This window comes from Elephantulus edwardii, unplaced genomic scaffold (assembly GCF_000299155.1).
Source record: "Elephantulus edwardii isolate Elephantulus edwardi_28Jun2011 unplaced genomic scaffold, EleEdw1.0 scaffold00044, whole genome shotgun sequence".
NCBI lineage: Eukaryota > Metazoa > Chordata > Mammalia > Macroscelidea > Macroscelididae > Elephantulus > Elephantulus edwardii.
This window is the reverse complement of record NW_006399794.1, coordinates 12,705,761-12,733,602: the sequence shown is the minus strand read 5'-3', so window position 1 is coordinate 12,733,602 and position 27,842 is coordinate 12,705,761. Positions and strand designations below refer to the sequence as shown.

At 39.3% G+C, this 27,842-nt stretch overlaps 1 protein-coding gene and 1 pseudogene across 1 annotated transcript in view; one reads left to right on the top strand and one right to left on the bottom strand.

Moving 5' to 3' along the window:
* STIM1 (stromal interaction molecule 1) overlaps window positions 1-27,842 on the top strand; it is a 344,672-nt gene that overhangs the window by 250,121 nt on the left and 66,709 nt on the right. The window contains exons 4-5 of the mRNA XM_006885535.1: window positions 8,899-9,010; window positions 13,245-13,360. Of these exons, the coding sequence (XP_006885597.1) occupies window positions 8,899-9,010; window positions 13,245-13,360 (228 nt within the window). The remainder of the gene's footprint in view (window positions 1-8,898; window positions 9,011-13,244; window positions 13,361-27,842) is intronic.
* Window positions 4,357-5,024, bottom strand: LOC102862923 (annotated as a pseudogene).

Here is a 27,842-nt window from a genome sequence, read left to right as displayed (position 1 = left end):
AAGAGAAGGGAATAAAAGGTATCCAAATAGGCAACGAGGAGGTAAAATTATCCCTCTATGCTGATGACATGATAGTATACTTAGAAAACCCTAAAGACTTAGCAAGAAAACTATTGGATGTAGTTGACCAATTCAGGAAAGTAGCAGGATACAAGATCAACATACAAAAATCAGTTGGCTTTCTCTACCGTGACAATAATGATTTTATATTCTAACACTTAACACACGGTCTGTCTCAGCAGCGATGTGGCAAAGTGAAATGTTTGTCCTTGGCTCTGCATTGTATGATCTTATATTAATTATTTGGCTCATTCAACATTTTTGAGCCTAAATTCTCTTACAATTCTGTAGTGTTTGCTTATCATATGCTAGAAGCTTCCCATATTTCACTACAAATATAACAACATCAAATACTCTGATTTTAATAATTTTATTGCTTACAAAAGTAAGCACATTTTAAGTAAATATCCTATGATGTTACATCTAGTAAGAGGCAAATTCTGAATTAAGATGAAGAAATCTGATTCCAAAGTCCATGTTATTAAATTCTGTACTGTATCTGACTGACTGACCCAATCAATGGCTAACCTATTGACTGACGGATGTGTGAAGGAGAGGTAATACCAGACATAGTTCTTTTGGGGTGTAAGTTTGAAATGACAAGAATAAGTGAGGTTTTCATGTATAAGCACCATTAATTCATTAAAGGAAAGGGATACTAATTTGGGAGCCCATTTCTTAATCTTTCTCTAACACAAGAAAAAGTTGTCCAAGATACATACCTGGAAACTGTTGCTCTAATTAAATGTTACGGAGAGATATTTACTGTCCTCTTTACCTGGAATGTTCTTCTCTCTACTCTACACATGACTCACACTTTTATTTCATTTTCTGCTCAAATGTCACCTTATTAGGGAAGTCTTTGTGAACCTGATCCAAAATGATACTATTCTAACCCCCACCACTAATAGTTAATTTTTCTATGCCAAGTTTCTACATTTATGATTCATTGACATTGATTATATCTGTCAAAGTATTCAACTATTCACACCTTCCTAACCTATTAACACACACTGACTGCCCCTGTGTTTCCTATCTGGTCTTTCAAGTTGCTATTGTCAACTTGATCCTAATAAAGTGAATGCCACAATAAATGGGTTACATGAGTTTTTTCTTCCTACCCAGTACACCTAAAATTATGCTTACATTGTACGTAGTCTTTTGAGTATGAAATCACATTATGAAAAATTTTGAGTCATTGTGAGAATTACTAAATATGACACCAGCACCTGAAGTGAGCATATACTGTTGGAAAAATGAAACTAATAGACTTGCTCAATGCAAGGTTGCCAACATTACCTGTGAAAGTGCAGTAAAATGAGATATACTTGTCCTTACTTAGGGGCTTTAGGGGAGAGGATTTGGAGAGTTTCAACAAGCAGAAAGTTTGTTGCTACTGTTGTTGTTAGGTGCCATTGGCAAAGCTCATTGATGTTTATTTAGTAGGCCACGATGAGGAAAAAGAACTTTTCTTACAGAGAAAACAGCCAAAACCTAGAGGCCTGAGAAAATTGTTCCAGAATGAAGAAAAGAATAGTGTGCTTTATCATTTATCTAATGCTCATTAATAAATCTAATTTATAAATATATGTATATATTGACAGTATACATGCAAATATCCACCAGCTCCTCCATAGGAGAAAGATGGGCAGTCTTCTCATGTACGATTCACTGTCCCTGAAAACCCTCCAGAGCGTCGGCTAAGGATCAGTTCCTACTCTACCATTATTGTTATGTACCGGTGAGTCGCAGTGTCTCCTTGCTCTGTTCTGATGACTGCTTCTTGGTCCAAGTATTGGTTTTGCCTAAGTGCAGTCACAATCACAATCAGATGTTCTGGGATTCCCATTCTTCTCGCAGTCAGCCAGAGCTTGTTGTGATCCATACAGTCAAAAGCCTTTGCACAGTTAATGAAGCACAGATAGACATTCCTCTGGTATTCTTTGCTCTCTGCCAAGATCCATCTAACATTAGCTATAATATCCCTAGTACCACGACCTCTTCTGACACAGAAGAATTTAGTGAAATAACATATGAGCAAGAGCCTGTGGTGATGAAGGAGGAAGTTTAAGTTGCTCTAAAAGAATTAGCAAAAAACAAGGCTCCAGAAGTTGACGGCATACCAGTTGACATATTTCAACAAAGAGATGCTGCCCTGGATGTGCTCAATAAGTTGAGTCAAGAAATCTGGAGGACAGCCAGCTGACCAACTGATTGGAAGAGATCAGTATTTGCTTTCATTCTAAAGAAAGGTGACCTGACAGAGTGCAGAAATTGTCAAACAATATCATTAATATATTAATATTATATATTAATAAAACAAGCCTGGAAATAGGAGTGGCATCCACTTCCTAAATGGCTTGCCTCCTGAAACTCTATGAGCAGTGCTCAGGTCTTTCGTTCATAGAGTCGCTGTGCATCGTATATGACCTGATGGCACTTAACAACAACAACATCGTCATTAATATCACATACAAGCAAGATTCTGCTGAAAATGATCCAAAAACAACTAGAGCAACATGTCAACAGATAATTGCCAGATACGTAGGCTGGATTTAACTCTACCGTACTCAACCAAAAAAAAATGCTCGCTCATAAATCCAATTTATAAACAGATGGTGAAGAGATTGAGGTTGTTAACAGTTTTAGTTTGCTTGGCTTCACAATCAACATTCCTGGTGCCAGCAGCCAGGAAATCAAAAGACAAATTGCATTGGGAAAGTCAGCTGTCAGGGACCTCTCCAGAGTACTGAAGAACTGGAGACTAAGGTGTGCCTGATCCAGGCCATAGCCTTCATAATTGCTCACTATGTGTCAGAGATCTGGACAATGACTAGGAATTAAAGAAAGAGAATTGATGCCTTTGAACTGTGGTGCTGGAGAAAAATGTTGAATATACCAAGGAGTGTTGAATATACTAGGAGAACAAGCCGGTTTGTCCTGGAGAGGGTAAAACCAGGTTGTTCCTTGGAGGCAAGGATTATGAAGATTTGTCTGGCATGCTTTTGGCATGTTGCAAGGAGGGACTGGTCCTTTGAGAGGGATATCATGACTGGGAGAGTGGAGGGATAGCATAAGAGAGGAAGAGCCTTGATGAGATGGATTGACTCAGTAACTGGGGTAATGGGAGGTTGGTGTATCAGAGGAAATAAAGTTGACACAGGATAGAGTTTAGGGCTCTTGTACATAGGATCACTATGAGTCACATGTGACTCAACGGCACATAACAACAGCAACTACAAAAACAATGACAACAACATCATGTATATATTGACAGTATATGTGCAAATATTTTTTAAAATACTAGTTTATTCAGAAGATATAGGGACTATCATGATAGTCACCTAGTGAAGCTATCTTTTGTTGTTGTTATGCACTGTCACGTAGGAATGGGCTCATAGTGGATCCTCACAGGTTTTCAGAGACAGTCAGTCACATTGAGGAAATTGCCTATTTTCTCCCATAGATTGTCTGGTAGTTTTGAACCATATACCTCTGAGTTGTAGTAGCAACTCCTTATCAACTAGGCCAACAGAGCACCCTTTTCTGTCTTGTGGAGGATCATTTGTTGTGGAAAATTTCAGAGATGTCTTTCTCTTGTGCAACATTGTTCTTTATTTTACTGAAAGATAAAATTTTAAAGTTGGTTAGGGGCCACATATACAAGTCTCAGGGGATGAAAGACTCATGACTTTAGAAGACTGTCTCTTGCTTACAAACCTTCCTGGGTTGTGGGTATGTGAGTCATTTGGAGTGTGCATCTTTACTTAACTGTTCTTGCCAAGCCTGTAGTCTCTCCCTGACATCCATAGCTGTGTGTACTTGCTGTTACATTTCCCCTCATTTTGATCTAGGGATTCTTATTTTCTTTTTTTGTAGTGAGAAAGCAGAACAGGATTTTGAACTGTCAAGGTCTTGAATGTAAAGATTAGTTGCTCTGATAATTAACTATTAATGAGATCTTATTGGAGTACAGGATTACTATTACAGAAGAGTGTAGTTCATACTCGCTTACTTTAGAGTGCATTGACCCATGTTGTCAAGCCAGCTCTGCCTATGTAGAGCATCTGCCTACATAATAGGACTATGGTACAGAGCTCAAAAAACTGCCTTAAGCATTAACCTTCATCTTTCCCCCCTATGACTTACCAGTATTGGGGTAGCCCAGAGTCCAGCATCATTGGAGTGCTCTGCCTGAAGTAATATAGAGTCTAGAACAGCAGTTCTCAAGTTTGAGAATTGGCAAGTAATGATTTTTTTTTTAATGTTAATTCACTGTCTTTTACTAACTCATAATTACTTGTCCTCTGTTTTGTTGAAGTAATAGGTCAGACAGCACTTGCCACAGTAGTGTCTGTCAAAGTGGCTGGCCATAAAAACTCCAGCACTGCATTCATCTGAAAGACACTCTGGACGAAGGCGACTAATTTTGCCATTCTCATCCACCTTACAGTATTTCAGAATAGCCACCTTAACCTTCTTTCTCTTATGCTTATTCCGCGTGGTGTAAGACTTCTTCCTTTTCTTGGCACCACCACAAAGTCTCAATACAAGGTGAAGAGTGGACTCCTTTTGGATGTTGTAATCAGACAGGGTCTGCCCATCTTCCAGTTGCTTTCCAGCAAAGATGAGTCTTTGCTGATCAGGAGGAATGCCTTCCTTATCCTGGATCTTGGCCTTGACATTCACGATTGTGTCTGAGGGTTCAACTTGATTGTGATGGTCTTCCCCGTGAGGGTTTTTATGAAAATCTATATCTTGGTGGTGGTCCCACCTGCAAACGGGGCAAGTGAGGAGGCAGATTTAGGCCTAACGCACATAAGACAGGAAATGAGGAAGTCGCAGGTCAGGAGTGGCCCGAGAGACACGCTCTCCTCGGATGGAGGATCGGAAAGGAAGCACAAGTCATGATTTTTGCCCCCGGTGGACATTTGACAATGTCTGGAGATGGTTTTAATGGTCATGATTGTGAATATGCTACTGGCATCTAGTGGGAAGAGAGGCTAGGCATATTGCTTGACAGCCTACAATGCCTAAAGAAAGCGTCCCTTTCTCTCCCCCTAACCCAAATTATTCTCTCTAGAATGTCTCTGATCTGCCTTCTGTAATGTAGGGTGCTGATTTCTGCATGCCAAAGATCTGTGCTCAGGCTTGCATCAGGGAACCGTCCCAGTAGACAAAATGTCCTTGAAGTACCGCTGGCCTCAGGCCTTTTCAGAAACAACTAGAAGAAGAAGTGGAGTTCTTTCTATTCCACATGCTTAGCAGAAAGATCCCATTGTGCTGGGTGAGGCTGTGCTGTAGCTCAACTATGTTCTTTGCGTTTTACAAGCTAGCACTTGTCTGTCTGCCTTGTATGTTTGTCTCTCGTATGCTTTCATTACCTGATACTTAGATTATAGCAAATGATCCCATTTGTAAAATGTGAGGATATATACTCGTTTTCAGGAATAGTAGCCAATCTATTCTACTTTCTGTACCCTTCTTTAGCCTCACTTTCATGATTTCTTTCTTTTCCAAAGCCCAGAATTGTAATATATAATTTATAAATTAGTTTCACTCTGTGTTTTGACAAGCATATCATCCATATGAGCTGTATATTTTTCTCAGAAAGTTTTTATGTTGTTTATAAGCCTGCAATCAGAACATTCCTGGAATTCTTTGTTAGAGTGTCATTTTCCTTGGAGTAAATTGTTACTGAAGTCACTATTTGTAAAGCTCTATTTTAGGAACAGTGAAGTGAGGAGTGGGAAATTAGATACAATTCTGAGAAAAGATAGGTTTTGGTACAGATATAGATCTTAAGAAAAGGGGTCTAAATCTCACCCAGTTATTATGTCTCACAATGTTTTTGGATTCTTGCTGATTTTCAAACTTGAGAAATGTACAAATTCCTTTTAGGGGAAATAATTTATCTTAGATTTACAATGCTAACTTAAAATTATTTTCATTTTCATGTTCTTTAAATATTTAACTTAATATTGAAGTTTTAAGTGTAAAACAAAATGAAATTTAAGGTACAATATAACATTTTACACAAATTTAAACAGATTTGTATGTTAAAACATACTTTAAATCTAATAAATTGAAGAGCAAAGGCTGCATAGTGGAGTGGACCTGGGGGGAGGGATTGTAAAACAATGAAATAATTTTTCTTTTACTTTTCCAAGAGGGTAGTGTACAAGGAGGGAAGGGTTGGGAGGGGAGAAAAGTGCAACAATGAATGAATGAATGGAAATCCAAAGTCTCTGTAAATTTTCATTGAAATGAATAATAAATTTTTTAAAAAGTGAAAAAATCTAATAAATTGATACGATTTTGAAAAGTATTTTTATTTTATTGTTACTTTTTTGCATTAAAAGTTTTTTAAATTCATATACATTATAGTTCACACACTTCTTCCTTTTTTTATTGTGTTTTATATGATCATTCTCATACGTGTATCTAATAAGATTAATCACCATTATTGTTTCTTGGCCTTTTGGCTAAAATCATGTATAAAATTAATTACCATTGAACTTAGTCCACTATTACCTTGTCTTTTTCAGATACCACTGGATCTTTCCTAATTCCTTCACGCCTTCTCTCCTTCCACCAAACACTGCATCCTTGTGACTTCTCCTCTCCCTCACTCCTGAACCCACTAAATCTAATAGATTGATAAATTTATTAGAAGCTAAATCATTTCCAGGCTCTTTCAAAGGCAGCAGTTCCTGTACTACTGGGTGACATCTGATGACTCAATCCTCCCACAATTTTTCTCCATACAAGCTACTGTAGAACTTCAATTTATATAATACATCTTGTCATTTGACTGTCACTTCACTTGAGCACATTTATAGTGTATTCTGTTCCTTTAAAATGGATTCTTGGTAAAGAATGGAGATAAACTTATTGTCTATTTGTTTAAACCTATACTTGGACCAAGAGGCAGTCATCAGAACAAAGCAAGGAAACACTACATGGTTCAAAATAAAGAAGGGGGTCCATCAGGGATGTATTCTGTCTCCATACCTTTTCAATCTGTATGCAGAACAGATCATCCGAGACACTGAGCTGTATGAGGAGGAATGTGGCATCAGGATTGGTGGAAGAGTCATCAACAACCTGCATTATGCAGATGATACAACCCTGCTTGCTGAAATTGAGGACCTGAAGTGCTTGCTACAGAAGGTCAAGGATTGCAGCCTCCTATATGGATTGAAGCTCAACATCAAGAAAACAAAGATTCTCACCACTGGGCCAGTTGGTAGTGTCAGTATGGATGGTGAAGAGCTTGAGCGAGTTAACAGTTTTAGTTTGCTTAGCTCCACAGTCAACAGTCTTGGTAACAGCAGCCAGAAAATCAAGAGACAAATTGCATTGGGAAAGTCAGCTGTGAGGGACTTCTCAAAAGTACTGAAGAGCAACGATGTCAGGCTGGAGACTAAGGTGCACCTGGTCCAGGCTATAGTCTTTGCAGTTATGTGCTATGCGTCAGAGTTGGACAGTGAATAGGGATGATAGAATTGATGCCTTTGAGCTGTGGTGCTGGAGAAGAGTGTTGAATATACCATGGACTGCTAGGAGAACAAACAGGTTTGTCCTGGAGAGGGTGAAGCCGGAATGCTCCTTGTAGTCAAGGATTCTGAAGCTTCGTCTGACATACTTTGAGCATGTTGCAAGGAGGGACTGGTCCTTGGAGAGGGACATCATGTTTGGCAGAGTGGATGGGGGGGCGCAGGAGAGGAAGACCTTCGATGAGATGGATCGATTCTGTGACTGGAATGGTGGGAATCAGTGCGTTTGAGATGGCGAGGTTGGCACAGAATAGAACGGAGTTTAGAGCTCTTGTACATAGGATCACTATGAGTCGCAAGCGACTCAATGGCACATAACAACAACAACAACAATTTGTTTAAACAGCACACACCTATCAAAATTGCTTAAAAGATATTATTTTCATGATTATTGTTGTTGTTATGTGCTGTCGTGTTGCCTGTGACTCATAGCGACCCTATGTACAACAGGCCTAAAACCTCCTTTATCCTGTTCTAATCTTATTGTCTCCAGCACACATATCCCCATTACCAGAGTGTTGAATATACCATGGACTGCTAGGAGAACAAATAAGTTCATCCTAGAGCGGGAGAGACCAGGTTGCTCCTTGCAGACAAGGATTCTGAAGCTTTGTCTTATGTATTTTTCACATGTTGCAAGGCGGGACCAGTCCTTGGAGAGGGACATCATGCTTGGGATGGTGGAGGGACATCACAGGAAAGGAAGACTCTCAATGAGATGGATTGATTCAGTGACTGGGGTAATGGGTAGGTGTGTTGGAGACAGTAATATTGGCACAGGATAAAGCAGGTTTTGGGGCTGTTGTACATAGGGTCACTATGAGTTACAGGCAGCTCAACAGCATGTAACAACAACATCAACAATCAGACTTTCTTTTTTTTTTTTTAAACATTTTTAAGTAAACTTTTTAAAAGGTATGATTTACATTAAAATGCCAATTAAAAATGAGTGGTTTTATAAATTTTGACAAATATATCACCATTGTCACATTAAAGATACAGAACATTTCTCACCTCTGAAGCTTTTTGTGGTCCTTCCCAGCTTATTTTTAGCTACCACTCTTGGCTCCTCTCAAAACTGATTTTAATTCTATCACTATAGATCTTACTTGAATTTCACAGAAATAGACTCATAGTATGCACTCTTTTCCTTTTGAACTTTACAGGACAGAGAATTTTCAAACACATAAATGTATATTTTAAGTGTTAAGGTCCATATGACTGTCACAAGTAGTACTTGGCATGCCGGATACATAGCTTTGCTTGTCTCTCCCCACAGTGTATAACTGGACCGTAGAAGAGGTGGTGCAGTGGCTGATCACATATGTGGAGCTGCCTCAGTATGAAGAGACCTTCCGGAAGTTACAACTTGGTGGCCATGCCATGCCAAGGTCAGAAGGATACTGGGTTTCTCTCACTTGTGGATACAATGGGCAGGATTGGACCAGTTTTTACATGCTCTGGCCAGTTGAGACCTGACCATTTTCAGGGCAGAGTCTTTAGACTTCCCTTCATATAGATTGTATGCTTGTCATAGAGCAGGATGGGCACCTACTATCTATTTTTTTATTTAATAGTTTTATCACTTTTGAGAACAATGTTAAGAGATGTCATTTATTGAGTACCTAGTGCCTACTAGGCACCCCCTACACTTTATGAACGGTATCTCATTTAATGTTTGTATCAATTCTGCAAGACAGGTATTATTATTATCATCACCATTTTGCAGATGATAAACTGGTAAGGGACTTTCCAAAGGTCACATGACTAGTTAGTGGCAAAGTATGATTTGAACCTAGACTTGTGGTGTTTCTGTTTTCTTGCTTTGTCGCCTGGCAGTTGCTTCTTTTATAGCCTATGAGGCTTGTGGACCTTTTTGGGTGGTTGATGATCCTTATGTAATTTGTCTACCCTAATTAAAATGATACAAATGTTGGGCCTAACTATACAGACCTCAGTCTCCTCTCTGGATGACTCTTCCAGCAGCTGTTATATGAAAATTCTTTGCTTACTTTGCAGTTACAATATGCTAGGGCTTGGAACGGGAGTTGGAAGGGGACAGAGTACTGCTTAAATTTCTTATTATAGTGAACTAGTGACATATATCATTCAGTCAGGGATCCATTGGCTTGTTCATTCACTGTATATTAACTAGATACCTGTGTGTACTGAGCACTAGGTACTAGAGATCAAAATGACAACTACCAACCTTCACCCTCAAAGGGCTTACTGTCTGGTAAATATTCATTATTGTATGATCTATCATCTTACTATGTTGATGTATGTGGTTATGAGCTAGCAAAGGCAGAAGGGGCCCGTGACACTATTGGAATGCCTATCTGTCTCAGTCTTCAGACACAGAGCTACCACTTAGTAGCTGTGAGGCCTAGCTGACCTGACTGTTTCCTCCTCTGCTGCCTGCATTCTCCTCTTCACAACTTCTCTCTATTTTACACAGTGATAATTTTAATGTGCTTACATCCTTTTCTAGAATACTTTCCTGCCTCTCATTTCAGCTGATTTTCAAAATTATGTTGTTGTTGTCTAGTACCATTGAGTTGGAAGCAACCAATAGCTGACCCTCCAGTGGGTTTTTAGAGGCTGTTAATCACAAAGGAGGAGATTGCCCATCCTTCTGCTGTGGAGAAGCTGGTGAATTCGAAGCTCATCCCTTTGGGATTGCAGTGCAGTTTCTTACCACTAGACCACCAGAGCTCCCTTTTCACAATTTTGTTGTTGTTCTTGTGTACTGTCGAGTCAGATCCAACCAATTGCTGACCCTTCAGTGGGTTTTCAGAGGCAGTTAATCACATAGGAGGAGATTCCTTATCTTTCTCCTGCAGAGCAGCTGGTCGATTTGAACTACACATTTTGGGGATTGCAGCACAGCTTCTTGCCACTAGGCCATCAGAGCTCCCTTTCACAATTTTAGGGGGAAGGAATTACTTACCTTATTTTTGGGTGAGTGAATGGAATTGAAAATATTTTATTTAGCAAAGCTGGAAAATGGCAGAATTGTAATCTGAACCTGATGTTCTTGCCCCTAGCTGTCTTGCATTTTTTCTTCCTCTTGTCTCATATAGTTGAAAGTAGATTTACTATAATATTAGGTTAACAAAACTTTCCTGAGTATGTAGCACTTGCTATACACTCTGCTGGTCCCTGAGGACAAAGAGATGCTTTTGACTAGTTCTTTGAGGAATCCTGTGTTTAATGACCTAGATACAGACAAGTGACTAGATGGTTGACTTTGAAGTTTTAGGATTTAGATTTCTTTGCTAACTACAAAAACACAGGATACCCATAGAAATAGTAGTGTTGCCTTGTGAATTCCTGGGTCATTTATTCTATCTTGAGGAATCGCTATGGCTTAGACTAAAACCCTAAGGTATAGGATAAGAAACCAGTTCTTAAGTATGACCTCACTTAGTTCTCTTGAGGCTAGGAATGTATACATAAAACCAGGCCCAGATAGAGCCAACTGGACACAAGATTAGAGAATGCCAATCTGTGGCACCTTGGTGGCAGAAGTAACTATGGACTCTTTATTGCATAGGGCAGGTTTAGGCCCATCATTGGGAAGCATAGAGTAATGGGAAGAGTCTAGGAGACTTAAGTTTGTTTCCTGGCTTTACAACTCTACTCCTTACCTGCTTTGTGACTTTGGGTACTTGATTCTATTCTGAGTCTCAGTTTTCTTATTTAAAAAAAAAATATAGATGTTAGTAGAACTAAGTTCTGTGAAGGTTGTTGTGAGAAGTAGAGTATCGTTTGTGAAGTGTTGTAACAGTGCCGGATATGCTCTAAAATATGCTTAGTAAATATCAGCTCCTTTATAATTTCTGTCATTGCTTAGACGTAGATAGCCCTCTAGCTCTTAGATTCCTTTAAAAAGGAGCAGACTGTAGATAAGTTTACAAATTTTATTTTAATCATCTAGTTAAGTTCAGTGCATTTGGGAGATATGCCCTAAAGAACCTCAGAAACTCTCAGGCATGTAAGGAGCATCTGATTTTATCACCATTTACATAGAAGGAGTCCCTGGGTCATGCAAATGGTTAATTCACTCGGCTAACAGCTGAAAAGCTGAAGGTTTGAGTCTACCCCACAGGCATCTTGGAAGTAAGAGCTAGTGATCTACTCCTAAAAAATCAGCCATCAAGAACCCTATGGAGCATGGTTCTCTTCTGATGCACATGAGGTCACCATGGGTTGGAATTGACTCAATGACTATTTTTTTTTTAAAATACATACAAGGAAACTGAGACCCCAGGGAAGAGGCAATGATCAAGTAGTTAGAGTAGCTATGATCAAATAAATGAATGATTGGTAGAACTTGAACTAGAAGACATCTCTCTTAACCCTTCTCTTATTTTTTTTTTAACCCTTCTCTTATGTTGTTGTTGTTGTTAGCTGCCGTTGAGTTGACTATGACTCATGTTGTTATTGTGTACCATAGAGTCGGAACTGACCCATAGCTGACCCTCCAGTGGGTTTTCAGAGGCAGTTAATCACATCAAAGTTAGTTGGCTGTCTTTCTCCTGTGGAATAGCTGGTGGATTCAAACTGCATACCTTTGGGATTACAGCACAGCTTCTTACCTTACCACTAGTTTATCCTATAAGCTATGGATCTGAACCTTGCCCTATCCTGTGTCATCCTTACCATTCCTGGTATACTCAAGCCCATTGCTACAGTCCTGTGTGGTATTGATTGCTTTCAATAGCCAGAGAAATAAGTAGTTCCTTCTTTATATGCTGACTGGTGTATAAGTCATATACTGTGATGCAGAGGCATCTTTTCTTTCTTTTTTAAATTTTATTATTTTGTGTGTGTGTGTACTGTCAGATTGTATCTGATTGGTACAGGAGGAGATTGTCCCTCCTTCTCCAGCAGAGCATCTGGTGGTTTCGAACCACGTACCTCTGGGATTGCAGTGCAGCTTCTTACCACTAGGTCACAAGAGCTCCCTATAGAGACATCTTTTCTACCCATACATCACTTTACATATAGTACCAAGTCCTCGCATGTGGGGCCCAGACAAGTAGTTCTTAACCTTTCATATCTTACACTCCTGTCTTCCTACACCCACTACTGCATTCCAGCAGAAGAGAAACAAATCCCAACTTTTCCCATGTAATTTTCTTGTATACAGTCTCTCTGTTATTATTTATCATTGATAATATGGTTGAAGATAAAAAAAATTACAGTAATCTGATTAGGAGTAAATTGTATTTCAATGATTCAAATACAAACTAAGAAGACTAATGCAATTTTTTGTCATTGGCAAAAATATTACATATAATGTATAGCAGGTTAGTATTAGGATAATTCAAAGGTTCCTCAGAATCATTTGACACTATGGTATAAGGTTTTGACCTGAGCTGTGTAGAATAATGATGTATGGAGACAGATATGTAGTTGATAATCCCTGGAAGTAGAGGAATAACAGAAGATTGTCACTGATGGATAATCCATTGGTGTAGACTCTGTTCTAGAATGCACAGAGAGCAGTCACTTAGAGCTAGACGTCATGAGAGTGTTCTTAGAGGAGGTGGGAATCCTACTGAGATCCTTTTTGTCTTTGTTGGCAGAGAACTGACCCTCTGCTCTTTGCCTCAACAGGCTAGCTGTAACCAATACCACCATGACAGGGACCGTTCTGAAGATGACAGACCGGAGCCATCGGCAGAAGCTTCAGCTGAAGGCCCTGGACACAGTGCTTTTTGGGCCTCCTCTCTGTGAGTCCTGTGGAGAGAAGGGCTGCTGATGTGCCATGGACCCCAAGGCTGGCCTGAGGTCCTGAGCCACCTAGGCACTCGTGCAAAGCAATACCTCTATTCTTTCCACTGATGCTGAGCTATGGAGTGATCTTGTCTTTAATCCACCTAGACAGCAACACTTATTTCTAAAAGATATTCAGGAAATATCTTTTGTGCCAGTGAAGTGCTGAACCATTTAGGGAAACCTGAATATATCATATTCTACCCTAAAGTGATACAATGAGTGTTCTACCGAAGCACACTGTGCCTCTGACCCAGAGAAAGGGTGGAGAAGAGAGATAGTCTAAAGAAGTGTCATCTGCCTCTGCCTTTAATGAAGGATAAAGTTTTGTTCTGGGAAGGTGGCAGAAGGGGGCAATCTAGGTGGAGGAAATAATTTGAGCAAGAATATAAGAGGTAATAGTGCAAGGTAAGTTCAAGGATAGTGAGTAACCCATACTCACTACCCTTAAACCTGTTCTGCTTTATAGCAACCTTCTATTAGGTTTCCAAGGTTTTAAATATTTATGGAAGGAAATTGTCTTTCTCCCTCAGAGAACTGGTGAGTTCAAATTACTGACCTTTTGATTAGCAGATTAATACAGTACAAATGACATTACCAGGGCTTCTTAAATAACTTGTAAGGAGAGAAATTCCATTTAGCTGTTGTTTGCTGTCAGTTTAGACACATAGTATATATTTACTTATTACTGAATGTCATTGTGCCCTTGGATGAACAAGTGGACTAAGTGGCTTTGCACTGAAGAAAGAGAGACACACATAGGCCTAAGATAGGGTGGTCTCTTCAGCCTGTAGCTAATTGAGAAAAATTAAGTAAAATAATCCCACAGATTTGCAATGTGTTTTAAACAATCCTTTTATTAATTTTCTTGTTCTGTCAATCTTGGGGTGGCAGTGGTGATGAGGGGGAAACAAACTTAGTGAAATTTCTGAGAAAATGAGCCTTTACAAATAAGCTGTCAGTGCCCATTCTCTGCCTTTTGGGAGCTGTTGGCATCAGCTGAGGGTGCCAGTAGCAGAAAGCTATTGAGACAAGGAACAGTCCAGAAAAGCAGCTAGAAATTAGGGTCACAGGTAGTACAACATTTCCCTGTCCATGCCTTTGACTTGACAAGTACACAACCTGATGTCTCACTACAGCTGGGCCTATAACCTTTGAAAATATGAAACAGAACAATGTGGGAGAAGGTTATTCTAATATCCTTTGTTGCTTATTTTTTTGAGTTGTTGTTCTTAGGGCACATTTTACTTATCATTTTCTGGTAAGTTTTGAATGAATGACACACGATTGACTACCCTCTTTATGAGACTCACCTTCTATACCGAGCAATGGCCTTTTATTCATTCACTAACATTTCTTGAGCATCTGCTATGGCAGGGCTCTTGCTTTCCTATACTTTGTCTAAATGGAGATAGGATTTTCAGTAAATATAGTAAATGGTCAATAAATGTAGTGGATATTATAGGTATTAGAAAAATATGTCCAGGCTTTAGTAGGGGGCAAAAAATAGTAAGAAGTGTCTCTACTGGTGGTCAGGAAGTTTTATGGAAAAGGCACTTCTGGAGCTGAGCCTTAAAAGATGAGAATTGACCTTATTAAACTCCCTAGTAATAGTTTATACTCTTCATTATATACACTAGGAAGAGCACTTACTTAGAGCACTTTGCCTAGGAAGAGAGGCCATCAGCTGCTTGGAAGTCTTCCTTAGTCTTTAAAGATGTATTATTAGGCTGTTAATGTGCTTTGTATCAAAATAGGATTTACCATATCTGAAAGAGTGCATTGGAAACTGCTGATTAAAGTACACAAGGATTCTGGTCTTGAAAATAACCAGTTTGAGCTGGAGAATATAGGGATTAGAGTCCTGGATCCATGATATTGGGTTCAGGAGGTTAGAGTCCACAAGAGAGGCCCTAGTGAATCAAGTTAGACTGATATTAGGACAGAGATATTTTTCTCCTAGGTCCATTTTATGTAAATTGTGAGCTATGTGGGAGAGCTCGTTAGGAAAACTCAGTTTCTAAAAGAGGTAGAGTGAAGGCAGTAGACCTAAGATCTCATTATGGATCAGTTTCAGTTCAGTTCAATGGACATTTAATAGCTGTTTTTTAAGTATCAGGCTCTAAGCCAGGAGCCCTTGTTATAGAAAGATGAGTAAATTATAGTGTCTGCCCTCAAGGAATAACAGTCTAATTAGGGAGATGAACATGTAATCATTCAATTATAATATAGGTAATCCCTTACTTACAACATACTTGTTATCATGTGGTACTTATGATCATCTGTTTTGGGGAAGGATTTTTTTTTTTTTTACATTTTATGGTTAATAATATGTACTGTATGGAGTGTTGCAGTGTGCAATTTGCTAATGTTGTCCTTCTCATACTAGTCTGCAAAGACAAATAAAGACCAGACTTTTGAAGCCACTGATATGTATTCAACTTAAGTGAGAACTGACTTAGAATGGTGTCATCATAACAGGCTCTAATTGTAAAAATCAGGGACTACCTGTACAGCCAGATAAAGAATGTAATGGAGAAAAAGACTTGATAAAATTGAAACTCAAGCATTTATCTCAATTTGAGTGAATGAGTCAATCTTCATAGGTTTGATGGAAGAGCAAAGAAGATGAGTTCAATTTTAGTTATGTTGAATTCTAAGAGTTGAGGGACATTCAAGAAGAAATGTCTAGGAGAGTGTTGAATACACACTGTAACATATAAAAGAAAGTATAGTGCTGTATAAAATACTCCTTACAAATTCAGAGGCTTAAAACAACAACTTTTTAGTATTACTCACAGGTCTACTTATCTACAGAGCAGTTTTGTTGATCTTGGCTGGGTTCACTCATGCACCTGCAGTAAGCTGTCAGTTGACTAAGAAGCAGATTGGGTAGAACGAAAGGGGGTTTTGTCCCTTTGTCTCCTACATTCCTCTTGCAGGCTAGCCCTGGCATGTTCTCATGCAGTAGTGAGGAACATGAAAGAGAAGACTCAATCATTGTAGAAACATGCAAGGACTTTTTATGACTCTACTCATGTCACTTTTTCTACTAATTGGCCAATCAAGTCACGTAGCAAAAGCAAGTTCTGTAATAGAGTCACTATAAAGGGACACTACACAAACGGAATGGATATTGTTACTACTTAAATACCATCAATTTGACCATGACTCTTAGAAACCCAATGACCAACATATCAGAACATTGCCTTATCTTGTACCATCCTCAATCTCTGCCACACTTGAGTCCATTGTTGCAGTCGCTGTTTCAGTCCATCTTGTTGATGGCCATTCTCTCTTTGCTGACCCTATCACTTTCCTGGCATGCTATCTTTTTCCAAGGAATGGCCCCTCCTGACAACATGCTTAAAAGTGTATGGGACTAAGTTTCATCATTCTTGCCTTCAAGGAGCACCCTAGTTATACTTTCAACAAGCTAGAGTTGTTTTTTCTTTGGGTAATCTATAGTATATACAACTGTAGATCTTTGCTGAAAGCAGAGTACCAGAAAGATGTCTATTTGTGTTTATTGACTATGAAAAGACATTTGAATGTGTGGCTCACATCAAATTGTGGCTGATACTGAGAAAAACTGGAAAAACAAGAACATGATTGTGTTCTGGCCCTATGCCTAGACCAGGAAGTTGTCATATGAACAGAGCAAAGAAACACTGAATGGTTGAAAATAAAGAAAGGATCCTTTCTCCACACCTTTTTTTTTTTAAAAAATTGATATTTTAATGAAAGATTATAGAGAACTTGGATTTTCATTCATTCATTCATTCATTCATTGTTGTACATTTTCCTCTCTGCCCACCCCTCCTCCCAGTTTGCTTTTCTCTTTGAAAGGAAAAAAAAATCCTTCATTGTTATACAATCCCCCACACCCCAGTCCACTTTACTATGAAGCTCCTACTCTGGACTCTTGTCATGCCAACAATACCTAATCATATATCCCCTTTAAACAGTTCTCTTCCTCATTTGTTTCAATGCAGTGTACATTATTTATCCCCTCTTTTCCTAGTTTCTCCCCAAATGCAATTTCAGTCCTGTTTTATAACAGTGACATTTTGCAGTATTTGGGTTTTTGTGACTGAGATATTTTACTCAACAGAATGTCATCCAGGGTCACCCATTTTGTATAATATTTCATGAGTTCCTTATTTTTCAGTGCTGCATAATATTCCATTGTGTGACTATACCACCGCTCCTCTGATGGGCACTTGGGTTGTTGCTAACTCTTTGCTATTGTGAACAAGGCAGCAGAAAACATAGATGTGCATATATCTGCTTGAGTGGCAGTTCTAGTTTCTTTAGGGTATATTCCCAGTAGTGGAATTGCTGGGTCAAATGGTAATTCTACTTCCAACTTTTTGAGAAAGCGCCATACTACCTTCCATTGTGGTTGCACCATTCTACATTTCCACCAACAGTGAATAAGGGTTCCAGTTTCTCCATAACCTCTCCAGCATTTGTTGTTTGCTGCTCTGTTGAATTTTGCTATTCTTACTAGAGTGAGATGGTATCACATAGTTGTTTTCATTTGCATCTCTCTTCGAGCTAGGGCTTTTGAACATTTCTTCATGTGTTTGTTGGCCATCTGAATGTCTTCTTTGGTGAAGTGTTTGTTCATATCCTTTGCCCATTTTGCAAATGGGTTGTTTACATTTATCTTGTTGTGGTGCTCTCCATGCCTTTTCAATCTATATGAACAGATCATTCAGGATGTTGGACTGTATGAAGAAGAATATTGCATCAGAATTAGAAGAAGACCCATCAACAGCCTGTGTTATGCAGATGATACAACCTTGCTCCTTGGAACTGAGAAGGACTTGAAGCATTTGTTGCAGAAGGATAAGGACTATAGGCTTCAATATGGGTTACCTCTCAACATAAAGAAAACAAAGATCCTCACCACTGGGCCAATAGGCAGCATCATGATAGGTGGAAAAAAGACTGAGATTATTAACAATTTCATCTTGCTTATGTCCACAATCAACAGTCTTGGTACCAGCAGTCAGGAATGAGTTGCTTTAGGAAAGTCTGCTATCAGGGACCTTTCCAAAGTGCTAAGGAGCAGTGATGTCAGTCTAGAGACTAAGGTGCACCTGATCCAGACTATGGTCTTCTCAGTTTCTTGCTATGCAGTGACTAAGGATGACTGAAGAAGAATTGATGCCTTTGAGTTGTGGTGCTGGAGGAGAGTATTGAACATACTGTGGACTGCCAAGAGAACTAACAGATTTGCCTGGGAAAGGGTAGAAACTCCATTTCACATACTTTAGAAATGTTACCAGGAGGAACTACTACTTGTAGAAGGACATCATGCTTGACAGGGTAGAGGGTCAGTGCAGAAGAGGAAGACCCTGGATAAGAGATGCATTGACACAGTGACTGAGGCATTGGGGGCAGATATGTCAGAGATGCTGAGATTGGCTCAGAATAGGGCAGAGTTCAGAGCTATTATTCATAGGATCACTATGAATCTGGTCTAGGCAAAGGCACATAACAACAACAACAGCAATATATACAATACTATTCTCTAACATCACAATTAAAGGCATCAATTCTTCATTCATTCTTATTCATTGTCCATCTTGGTGTATGTGAAACAATTGAGCCTTCATATACAGCTGAAGTCTTCTCAGTTGCTTGCTGTGCATCTGAGAGTTGGGCAATGAATATGGATGACAGAAGAAAAATTGATGCCTTTGTACTATGGTTTTGGAAAAGAGTACTGAATATTTCATGGGCTGCCAAAAGAACAAACAGATTTGTCTTGGAGTATGTGAAACCAGATTGCTCCTGGGAGACAAAGATAGCAAAGATTTGTCTTGCATACTTTGGACAAGTTGCTAGGAGAGGCTATTGCTTGGAGAAGGATATCATGTTTGGAATGGTGGAGGGATGGTGGAGGAGAGGAGGACCCTCAACCAGATAGATTGACACAGTGACTGCAACAATGGGCTCAAATGTATTAGAGATTGTGAGGTTGGCACAGGACAGGACAAGGTTCAGATCTGTTGTTCATAGGATTGCGATGAATTGTATTCGACTCAACAGGACCTAACAACAACAACATCATAGTATTTGCCTATGGGTCCTATGTTTAAGATTTTTGTTTTCTCACTGTTGAGCTATAATCCATATTGAAGGCCATTGCCTTTGAGCTTCTTCAGTAAGTGCCTCAAGTCTACTTCACTTTGTACAACCATGGTATAAATGGCAGTAACCTTTGGAAACCTTTCAAGCCTAGAACTGGGATACTTCAAGTTTAGGATCAACTTTCAGTCAGACATTCTGTCAGTCAGTCTGTCAATAGACAGACCTATTTAGTAAATAAGGAATTCTGATAACTCGGTATGTTATATATTTTGTTGTGCTTCTAACTGACAGGTCAGTTATTTTGAAAGGTTCACATTCACTATGTCTAGAAGTAACACTAGCTTAGTGTATAGCAAATATGCTTTATTTAAAATGCAAGCTTTGGTGAAAGTAGGCTGAGGCTTAGTTGGCATCAGGACTGAACAAAATGTGGAGTAGGATATTTATCCATTCTAAATTGGCCACTTGGAGGTAGTTAAAGCAGTTTGAAGGGCCTAAAGCCATTTACCTTTTTTTCAGCACTCCCTGTTTTATCTCTTGAGGTGAAGGGAGAGGGAGTAAAATGTGCAACAAGCAATGAAAGAAAATTTATCTTTTCTGTAAATTTTTGTTAAAATAACAATTAAAATAAAACTTTTATTTATTTTTTTTTAAATCCCACAACTTTGTCTCAGGGTAAATATTAATCATGGAGCTCTGGTGGACTAGTGGCAAGAAGCTGTGCTGCATTCCTGTAGGACCACAGTTTGAGTACACCAGCTGCTCTGCTTGAGGATGAGAAATCTCCTCCTCTGCAGTTAGCTGCTTCTGAAAACCCATTGGAGGGTCAGCTATGGGTCAGTTCTGACTTGATGGTACATAACAACAAACAATAACCAGTTTGTTTACTATTTTCTGGAACATACAGACTTAACTTGGGTAGGGTAAGGTTAGCAAAATGGAATGACTTTCGTTTCAGCCTTATAGGTTTGATTCCACAAACTACTCTGTCGGGAAAAAGATAGGTAGTCTCTTCCCCTAAGTAAAGACTTACATCCTTGGAAATCTGATGGAAAGTCATTATGCATTAGACTTAATTTGTTGGCAGTTGGTTTGGGGATGGTTATAAAGTGAATATTCACACCATCAAATGTGTTATTAACAGGAAGGAATATGCTCTTCAGTATAGGCAATCATACAAGACCAAAAGGACAGCATTTGCACAAAAACAAAGTTCAGACAGTAGACAGAGTAGCAAAGAAGGAAGAATGGAAGAGCAACCATGGAGGAAGTGGGAAGAATGCTTTTAGGTTAAAGGAAATGCAACCAGAGTCAGGAAACAAAACGTTTATAAATTGTTGACTAGAAAATGGATTTGCTATGTAGCAATAATAATTTAAAAAAATTGGGTACAGTAAACACTAAATTTATCATAATGGTCTTGACTATGCTCCTGTTTTTACAGAGCTCTCAATCATCTTGTAGCAGAAACCAAATCCATTGCCATCTAGAACTGACTCAGAGAGATCCTCCCTCTAGTTTTCAAGGCTGTATATCTTTATGGGCGGAACTTCCAGTCTTTCCCCAGTGGAACTGGTAATTTAGAATTGCTCATTTGGTAAGCAGCCCAACAAATCAGGCACTCTGCCACCAGCACTTTTTCACGCTAGTATAGGAGAAAGAAATCCAGCCCAATCTTTAGAAATAACATATAAGCAGAATTTTTAATGATTACTAGCATCTTACCAGACAGAAAAATGACAGCACACTCTAGAAGATGGGATATTATGTACAAAAGTTTTGATGTATAGAATATGGTATTTTAGGGAAAGAACAGATATCTTAGAAGCTGGAATGTAAGGTACGGCAAAAAAGACAAAAGAGATTTTGTTTTAATGATGTTATCAGTGGAAAATTTTACTGCCTGAATGACAGGATCAAGTTTGCTGTTCTGGAGAGGTTACTCAGACTGCATTTGGGATTCTATATTTGAGAGGCAAAAGACATTAAAATAGGAAATGAGGGGAAGAGTAGAATACAGTATAGAAGAAACATACTGAGTTTAACTTAAAACTTTAGGGGTGGAGAAGAGAGGGAGAGGTTTGAAAAACACTTAGGTGATCAAATTATAAATAGATAACCATGACAGAATGTTCTACAACAAGTGCAAAAAATTGTGATTGCAGAGGATGTGGGAGGAAATAGTAGTTCTCCCTGAGTCTCAGAGAAGTTTTTTAGAAAGATCAAAGTTGGAACAGGGCCTTGATGAACAATGAACAACTCTGTAAATTCTGTAATGCCATTCTTTCCTTATTAGCTGTCATGCTAATACTTCCTTTGTGTCCTTTTCAGGCCTCTCTTAGCTGTTTTAAGCTGCAATGAAGCACAGATAGACATTCCTCTGATACTCTTTACTTTCTTCCAAGATCCAATGAATATTTGCAATAATGTCTTTAGTGCCATGGCTTCTTCTAAACCCGGCTTATATTTCTAGTCATTCTCTGCCAATGCACTGTTCCAGTCATTGTTGGATAATCTTCAGGGTTTTGCTTGCATGTGATATTAGTGATACTGTGTGATAATTTCCACCCTCTGACAGGTCATCTTTTTTTTGGAATTGGAATTGGAATAAATATGGATCTCTTCCAGCCAGTTGGCCAGGTAGTTGTCCTCCACATTTTTTGGCACAACCTGGTGAGCATGTTTAGGGCAGCGTCTGTTTGTTGAAATCCTTGGAGGCAAGGATTTTGAAGCTCTGTCTCAAATATTTTGGGCATATGGCCAGGAAGGATCAGTCCTTGAAGAAGGACCTCATGCTTGGAAGAGTGAAGGGGCAGTGCAGGAGAGGAAGACCCCAGGTGAGATGGATTGACATGGTAATGGGGGTAGGTATGTCGAAGTCATTGAGGCTGGCTAAAGATAGGGCAGGAATCTCAGGTGACTTGATAGCATATAACAACAACTTAATGTATAGAAACATGAATTGGGTTCTAAGGGATTTTTGTTGTCTAGAATTAGCCATAAGTCAACCAGAGCTTGTGGTCTGAGTTCCAAGGGGAAAAGCTGCACTATGCAAGGTAAAAAGGTCCTAAATTCAGCAAAAAGGCACAGAAGGCGCTGAGCATATTTTGGCATCATTCTCTCTACCTCTTTCTCTCTAAGCTCTAAGTAAGAAGAACCTTTGCTATCTTTCTACCTTTGCCCAACATTGACTGTGATCTTTGCTGACACAGAGAAGGGAAACAAATATCCTGACAGACTTAGTCTGGATCTTAGGGGCAGCCCTGCCAAAGAGACTCCTCAGCGTGTTAATCTTCTCCCTTCTTTTGAGCAGTCATGAGCAGTCTTTGGCAGGGAAATAAGAGGGAAAAGAGACTGGAATTTATACCAATAACTACCTGTTTGGCAGTAGAACCTCTTGTCATAAGCCCTAGCTAGGTTGAGTACCTCAACCAGAAGTTATGGTACCTAATATAGTGTGGAAGACACTCATTGAGATGGATTGATCCAGTCACTGGGGTAATGAGGTAGGTGGGTCGGAGACAATAAGATTGGCACAGGATAGAGCAGGGTTTAGGGTTGTGGTCACTATGAATCACACGTGAGTCGATGACACATAACAACAAGAAGCTGGTGTGAGGATGGTGTGCATACAGCACATAACCATAGCAAGAACAAGCTAGTGGTCCTGGGTCCATTTGTCCTTGTTTGGTTTCCTGGTGGGAGAATTTTTAGGAAAACAGTGTGATCAATTGAGAAATATGGCTTGGAATAATGATATATTGTCATTATGGTAGAGTAAGGTTCTACCAAAGAGTTGGAAACAACCTAAGTGCCCATCAACAAATGAAAGGATAGAGAAGCTGTGGTATATTCACACAATGGAATACTACGCTGCATTGAAAAACAAGGAACTCATGCAATATTATTCAAAATGGGTGACCCTGGAGAACATTATGCTGAGTGAAATATATCTCAGTCACAAAAAGACTTATACTGCATAATGCCACTGTTGTAAAATGGGACTGACATTGGGGTTGGAGGGAGAATGAGAAAGATGTATACTGCACTGAAACATGAGAGAGAAAACTGTTTAAAAGGGATATATGATTAGGTATTATTGTCATGACAGGAGTCTGGATCGAAGGCTGCATAGTGGACTGGACTTGGGGGGAGGGATTGTATAACAATGAAAGAATTTTTCTTTCACTTTTCAAAGAGAAGAACGAACGGGTGGTGGAAGGGATGGGCAGGGAGAACAGTGCAACAATGAATGAATGGAAATCCAGTCTCTGTAAATTTTCAATAAAATTAATAATAAAAAAATTTTTTTAAACCCCTCTCCTGTGTAAAGCAGTGAGAAAACACACACACACACACACACACACACACACAGAGAGAGAGAGATTTGTTTTTTCAAATTCTGGACATTAACCAAAGCATTAGAACAATTTCAAGTAATAAAGTTACTGTCATTGAGTTTATTTTGAACTCATAGCGACCCATCATCAGGTTTCAGAGGCTATAAATTAAAATATGTGGAGATATCTCATTATTCTCTTGCAAAGATGTTAGTCGATTCGAACCACCAGAGACTTTAGGCTTTGGGTTAAGCAGTACAAATGGTTATAGAGGAAATTGACTGAATTTTGGTAAGAACAACAAACTTTGTGGTGCTTTAACTCACACTATCCAAGCACTGGTCTCTCCTGACAGTATGAGCAAAGGGTGTAAGACCAAATTTCACTCCCTTTGCTTCTATGGAGCACTTTGGCTGCACTTTTTCTAATACAGACTTACTATTCCTTTTGGAAATTCAGGAGATATCCAGTACTCCACTGGCCATTGGTGCAGTTAAAACAGATTGGAGTGACCATTGCTGCAGTTAGCAAGATTTGAGTCCTTTCACAAGCCCTACTCTCAAAGAACTGTCATCCTTTATATTGTCTGGCAGTTTCCAGGAAAAACTGCTGCTAAAACTTGTCTTTATCTGTCCTGACTCAGAGCTCCTCCAGTGGCACAGCCTTGTGGCATTTGTGAAAGGCATTATAGTTAATAGGTTGACTATGACTCACAGAGACCCTATAAACAACAGATTGGACCTCACACTACCTTGCACCATCTTCACTATCTTTCCCACGCCCAAGACCATTGTGGCAGTCACAGTGTCTGCCCATCTCATTGAGGATAATCCTCTGTTTTATAATCCTCTCTACCTTTTTTCAGCATGATATCCTTTTCTAAGAATTGGCCTCTCCTGACAGCATGCTCAAAGTATGTGAGATGAAGTTTCATCATTCTTGCCTTCAAGGAGCACCCAGATTGCACTTCCTCCAAGACAAATTTGCTTGTTCTTTTGTCACTCCATGAGATATTCAGTATTCTGATCCAGTACTACAATTCAAAGGTTTTTTGTCTTACTAATTCATTGTCCATCTTGCATATGAAGCAATTAAAAAGATCATGGCTTGGATCAAGTGTACTTTAGTCTTTAAGCTGTCATCATTGCTCTTTAGCACTTTGATATAAGAAAGCACTTTGACTAGGTCCTTGAAAGTAGGTTTTCCCAATGAGACACATCCTTTGATTTGACTACTACGATGGAACCACAGAACACTTGATCGTGCTCACATGGAACGTATATGCAATCCAGGAAACTTGTCTGAAACATCAAGGGATCAACGTGTGATTCAGAATCAAGAAAGGACTGTGTCAGGGATGTATCCTTTTTCTGTTTTGTTCTGTCTGCTGAACAGATCATTCAAGAGGCTGGACTTTATGAAGAAGAATATGGCATCAGGATTGGAGGGAGACTCCTCAACAACCTGTGTTATGAAAATAACACAACCTTACTTACCAAAACTCATGAGGACTTGAAGTGTTTTCTGCAGAAGGTCAAGGACTGTAGTCTTCAATGTGGATTACATTTCAACATCAAGAAAACAAAGATCCTTACTACTGGGCCAATCAGCAGCATCATGATAGATAAAGAGATTGAGATTGTCAACAGTTTCATCTTGCTCAGATCCATAATCAACATCTGTGGCATCAGCAGTCATAAAATCACAAGACAAGTTGCATTGGGAAAATGTGCTGTCAGGGATTTCTCCAAAGTGCTAAAAGAGCAATGATAACAGTCTAGAGATTAAGATGCACCTGATCCAGGCTATAGTCTTCTCAACTCCTTGTTGTGCGTTTGAGAACTGGGCTGTAAATAAGGTTGACAGAAGAATCAATTCTTTAGAGTTGTGGTATTGGAGAAAAGTACTGAACATCCTATAGACTTCTAAGAGAACAAATAGGTGTATCTTAGAGAGGGTGATAACAGATTGCTTTTTAGAGGCAAGGATTTTGAAGCTCCATCTCAAGGATGAAATGCATGTTACCAGGAGAGACCAATCCTTGAAGAAAGACATCATACTTGGAAGGGTAGAGGGTCCATGCAGGAAAGGAAGACTGGATGAGATGGATGTACACAGTAACTGTGGCAGTGGGCTCAAATGTATCAGAGATGATGAGGATGGCACAGGATAAGACAGGGTTCAGATCTGTTGTTAACTTTAGGGTTGTTATACATCATTACTTGACTAAGTGGCACCTAACAACAATGGCCTAGGGATGAGATGCTATATTGCCAACCCCAAGGCAGACAGTTCGAATACACCAGCTACTCTGCAGGAGAAAGATGGGCATTCTCCTCCATGTGACTTACTGCCTCTGAAAATCCATTGAGAATCACCTATGAGTCATTTCAAACTCCATAGCTCCTAACAAGAACATTACAAAGATTAATAGCTTGTAATCTCTTGGACTTCAATTCAGAGAATTTTATATAAAGTTGAGGAAAGACCTTTGAATTAATGGTGGTTGTTATGTGCCTTCAAGTCAAAACCGACTCATAGCTGACCCTCAAGCAGGTTCTGAGAGGCTGTAAATTGAATGGGAAGAGATTGCCCAACTTTCTCCTATGGAGCAGCTGGTAGTCTTGAACAATCACCTTTTGTATTAGCAGTGCTATTCCTTACTCATTAAGCCACCAGAGCTCCCTGAATTGATAGTTAGGAGGTCTTTTTCCCCCAAATTACCACTCTTCATTTGACCTTGTTGTGTGCCTTCCAGTTGAAACTGACTCATAGCTGGCACTCCATCAAGTTTCAATGGAAGCTTGAGCTTTGACTCAGCTATGACTCAGTGCCACTGAGTTTGAGGAGTTTGTTGTTTTGGGTTTCCTCCTCTTCAGTTGCCTTATCAAGTAACCTTTGTAAATTAGACTTAGGTTTTCTCATCTGTAAAATGGACCTGATTATTAAGGCTCTTATTAGTTTTTAATATTTAAAATCTTCTGGTGTAATTCAGTGTATCTTGGAGAGAGCAGGTAACCTGATAGTGTGCACACACACAGGCACAGACACACACAAATACATACACTGTAATATACATGTGGAGAATTAATAAGGGAGACTAAGGAACAGTTGACACTTTTTAATTGTAGTGTTGATGAAGAGCATTGAATAGATCATGGATTGCCAGAAGAAGAAAGTCTATCTTGGACAAAGTATGGCTAGGGTGCTCCTTAGAGGCAAGGATAGTAAGACTTTGTCTCACATATACTTTAGGCATGATGCCTGAAGATTCCAGTGTTTGGAAAAAGACGTCATGTTTAGAAAAGTAGAGGGCCAGTAAAAGAGAGGAAGACCCTCAGTGACATGGACTGATAGAGTGGTTGCAACAGTGGGCTTGAAAAGGGCAGAGATTGTGAGGATGGCACAGAATAGAACAAGAGTTAAGTTTTGAAATCCAAAGACAGCCTTTATCAATATATTTGTGAGCCTAGGAACATTGCTAAGCTGCTCTGTGTCCTAGTTTCTCACATAGGGTTATTGAAGGAGAGGCAGATCTTCAGTGAGATAGATTGACACACTGACTGCAACTATGAGCTTAAATACAGCAGAGATTGTGTGGATGGTATAGGATCAAGCATGGTTTTCTGTTGTATATAAGATTGTTATGAGTTGGAGGTGACTTAACAGCACTTAATAATAACAACAGCAATTTTTAGTGTGTGTGACTACTGTATGAATATTTCTGGGTTAGAGCAGGAGCCCCTTTGTGCTTTTTAGCAGGAATATTATAAAGAATGAAGGGCCCTGTTGGTGAAGTGGCTAAGTATGCTGGAGAAAAGTATTGAATGTTCTATGGACTGCCAAGAAAACAAACAGATTCATCCTGGAGAGGGTTAAACCAGGCTGCTCCTTGGAGGCAAGGATTCTGGGGCTTCGTCTGATATTCTTTGGCCATGTTGTAAGCAAGGACAGATCCCTGGAGAGGGACATCATTCTTGGGAGGGTGGAGGGA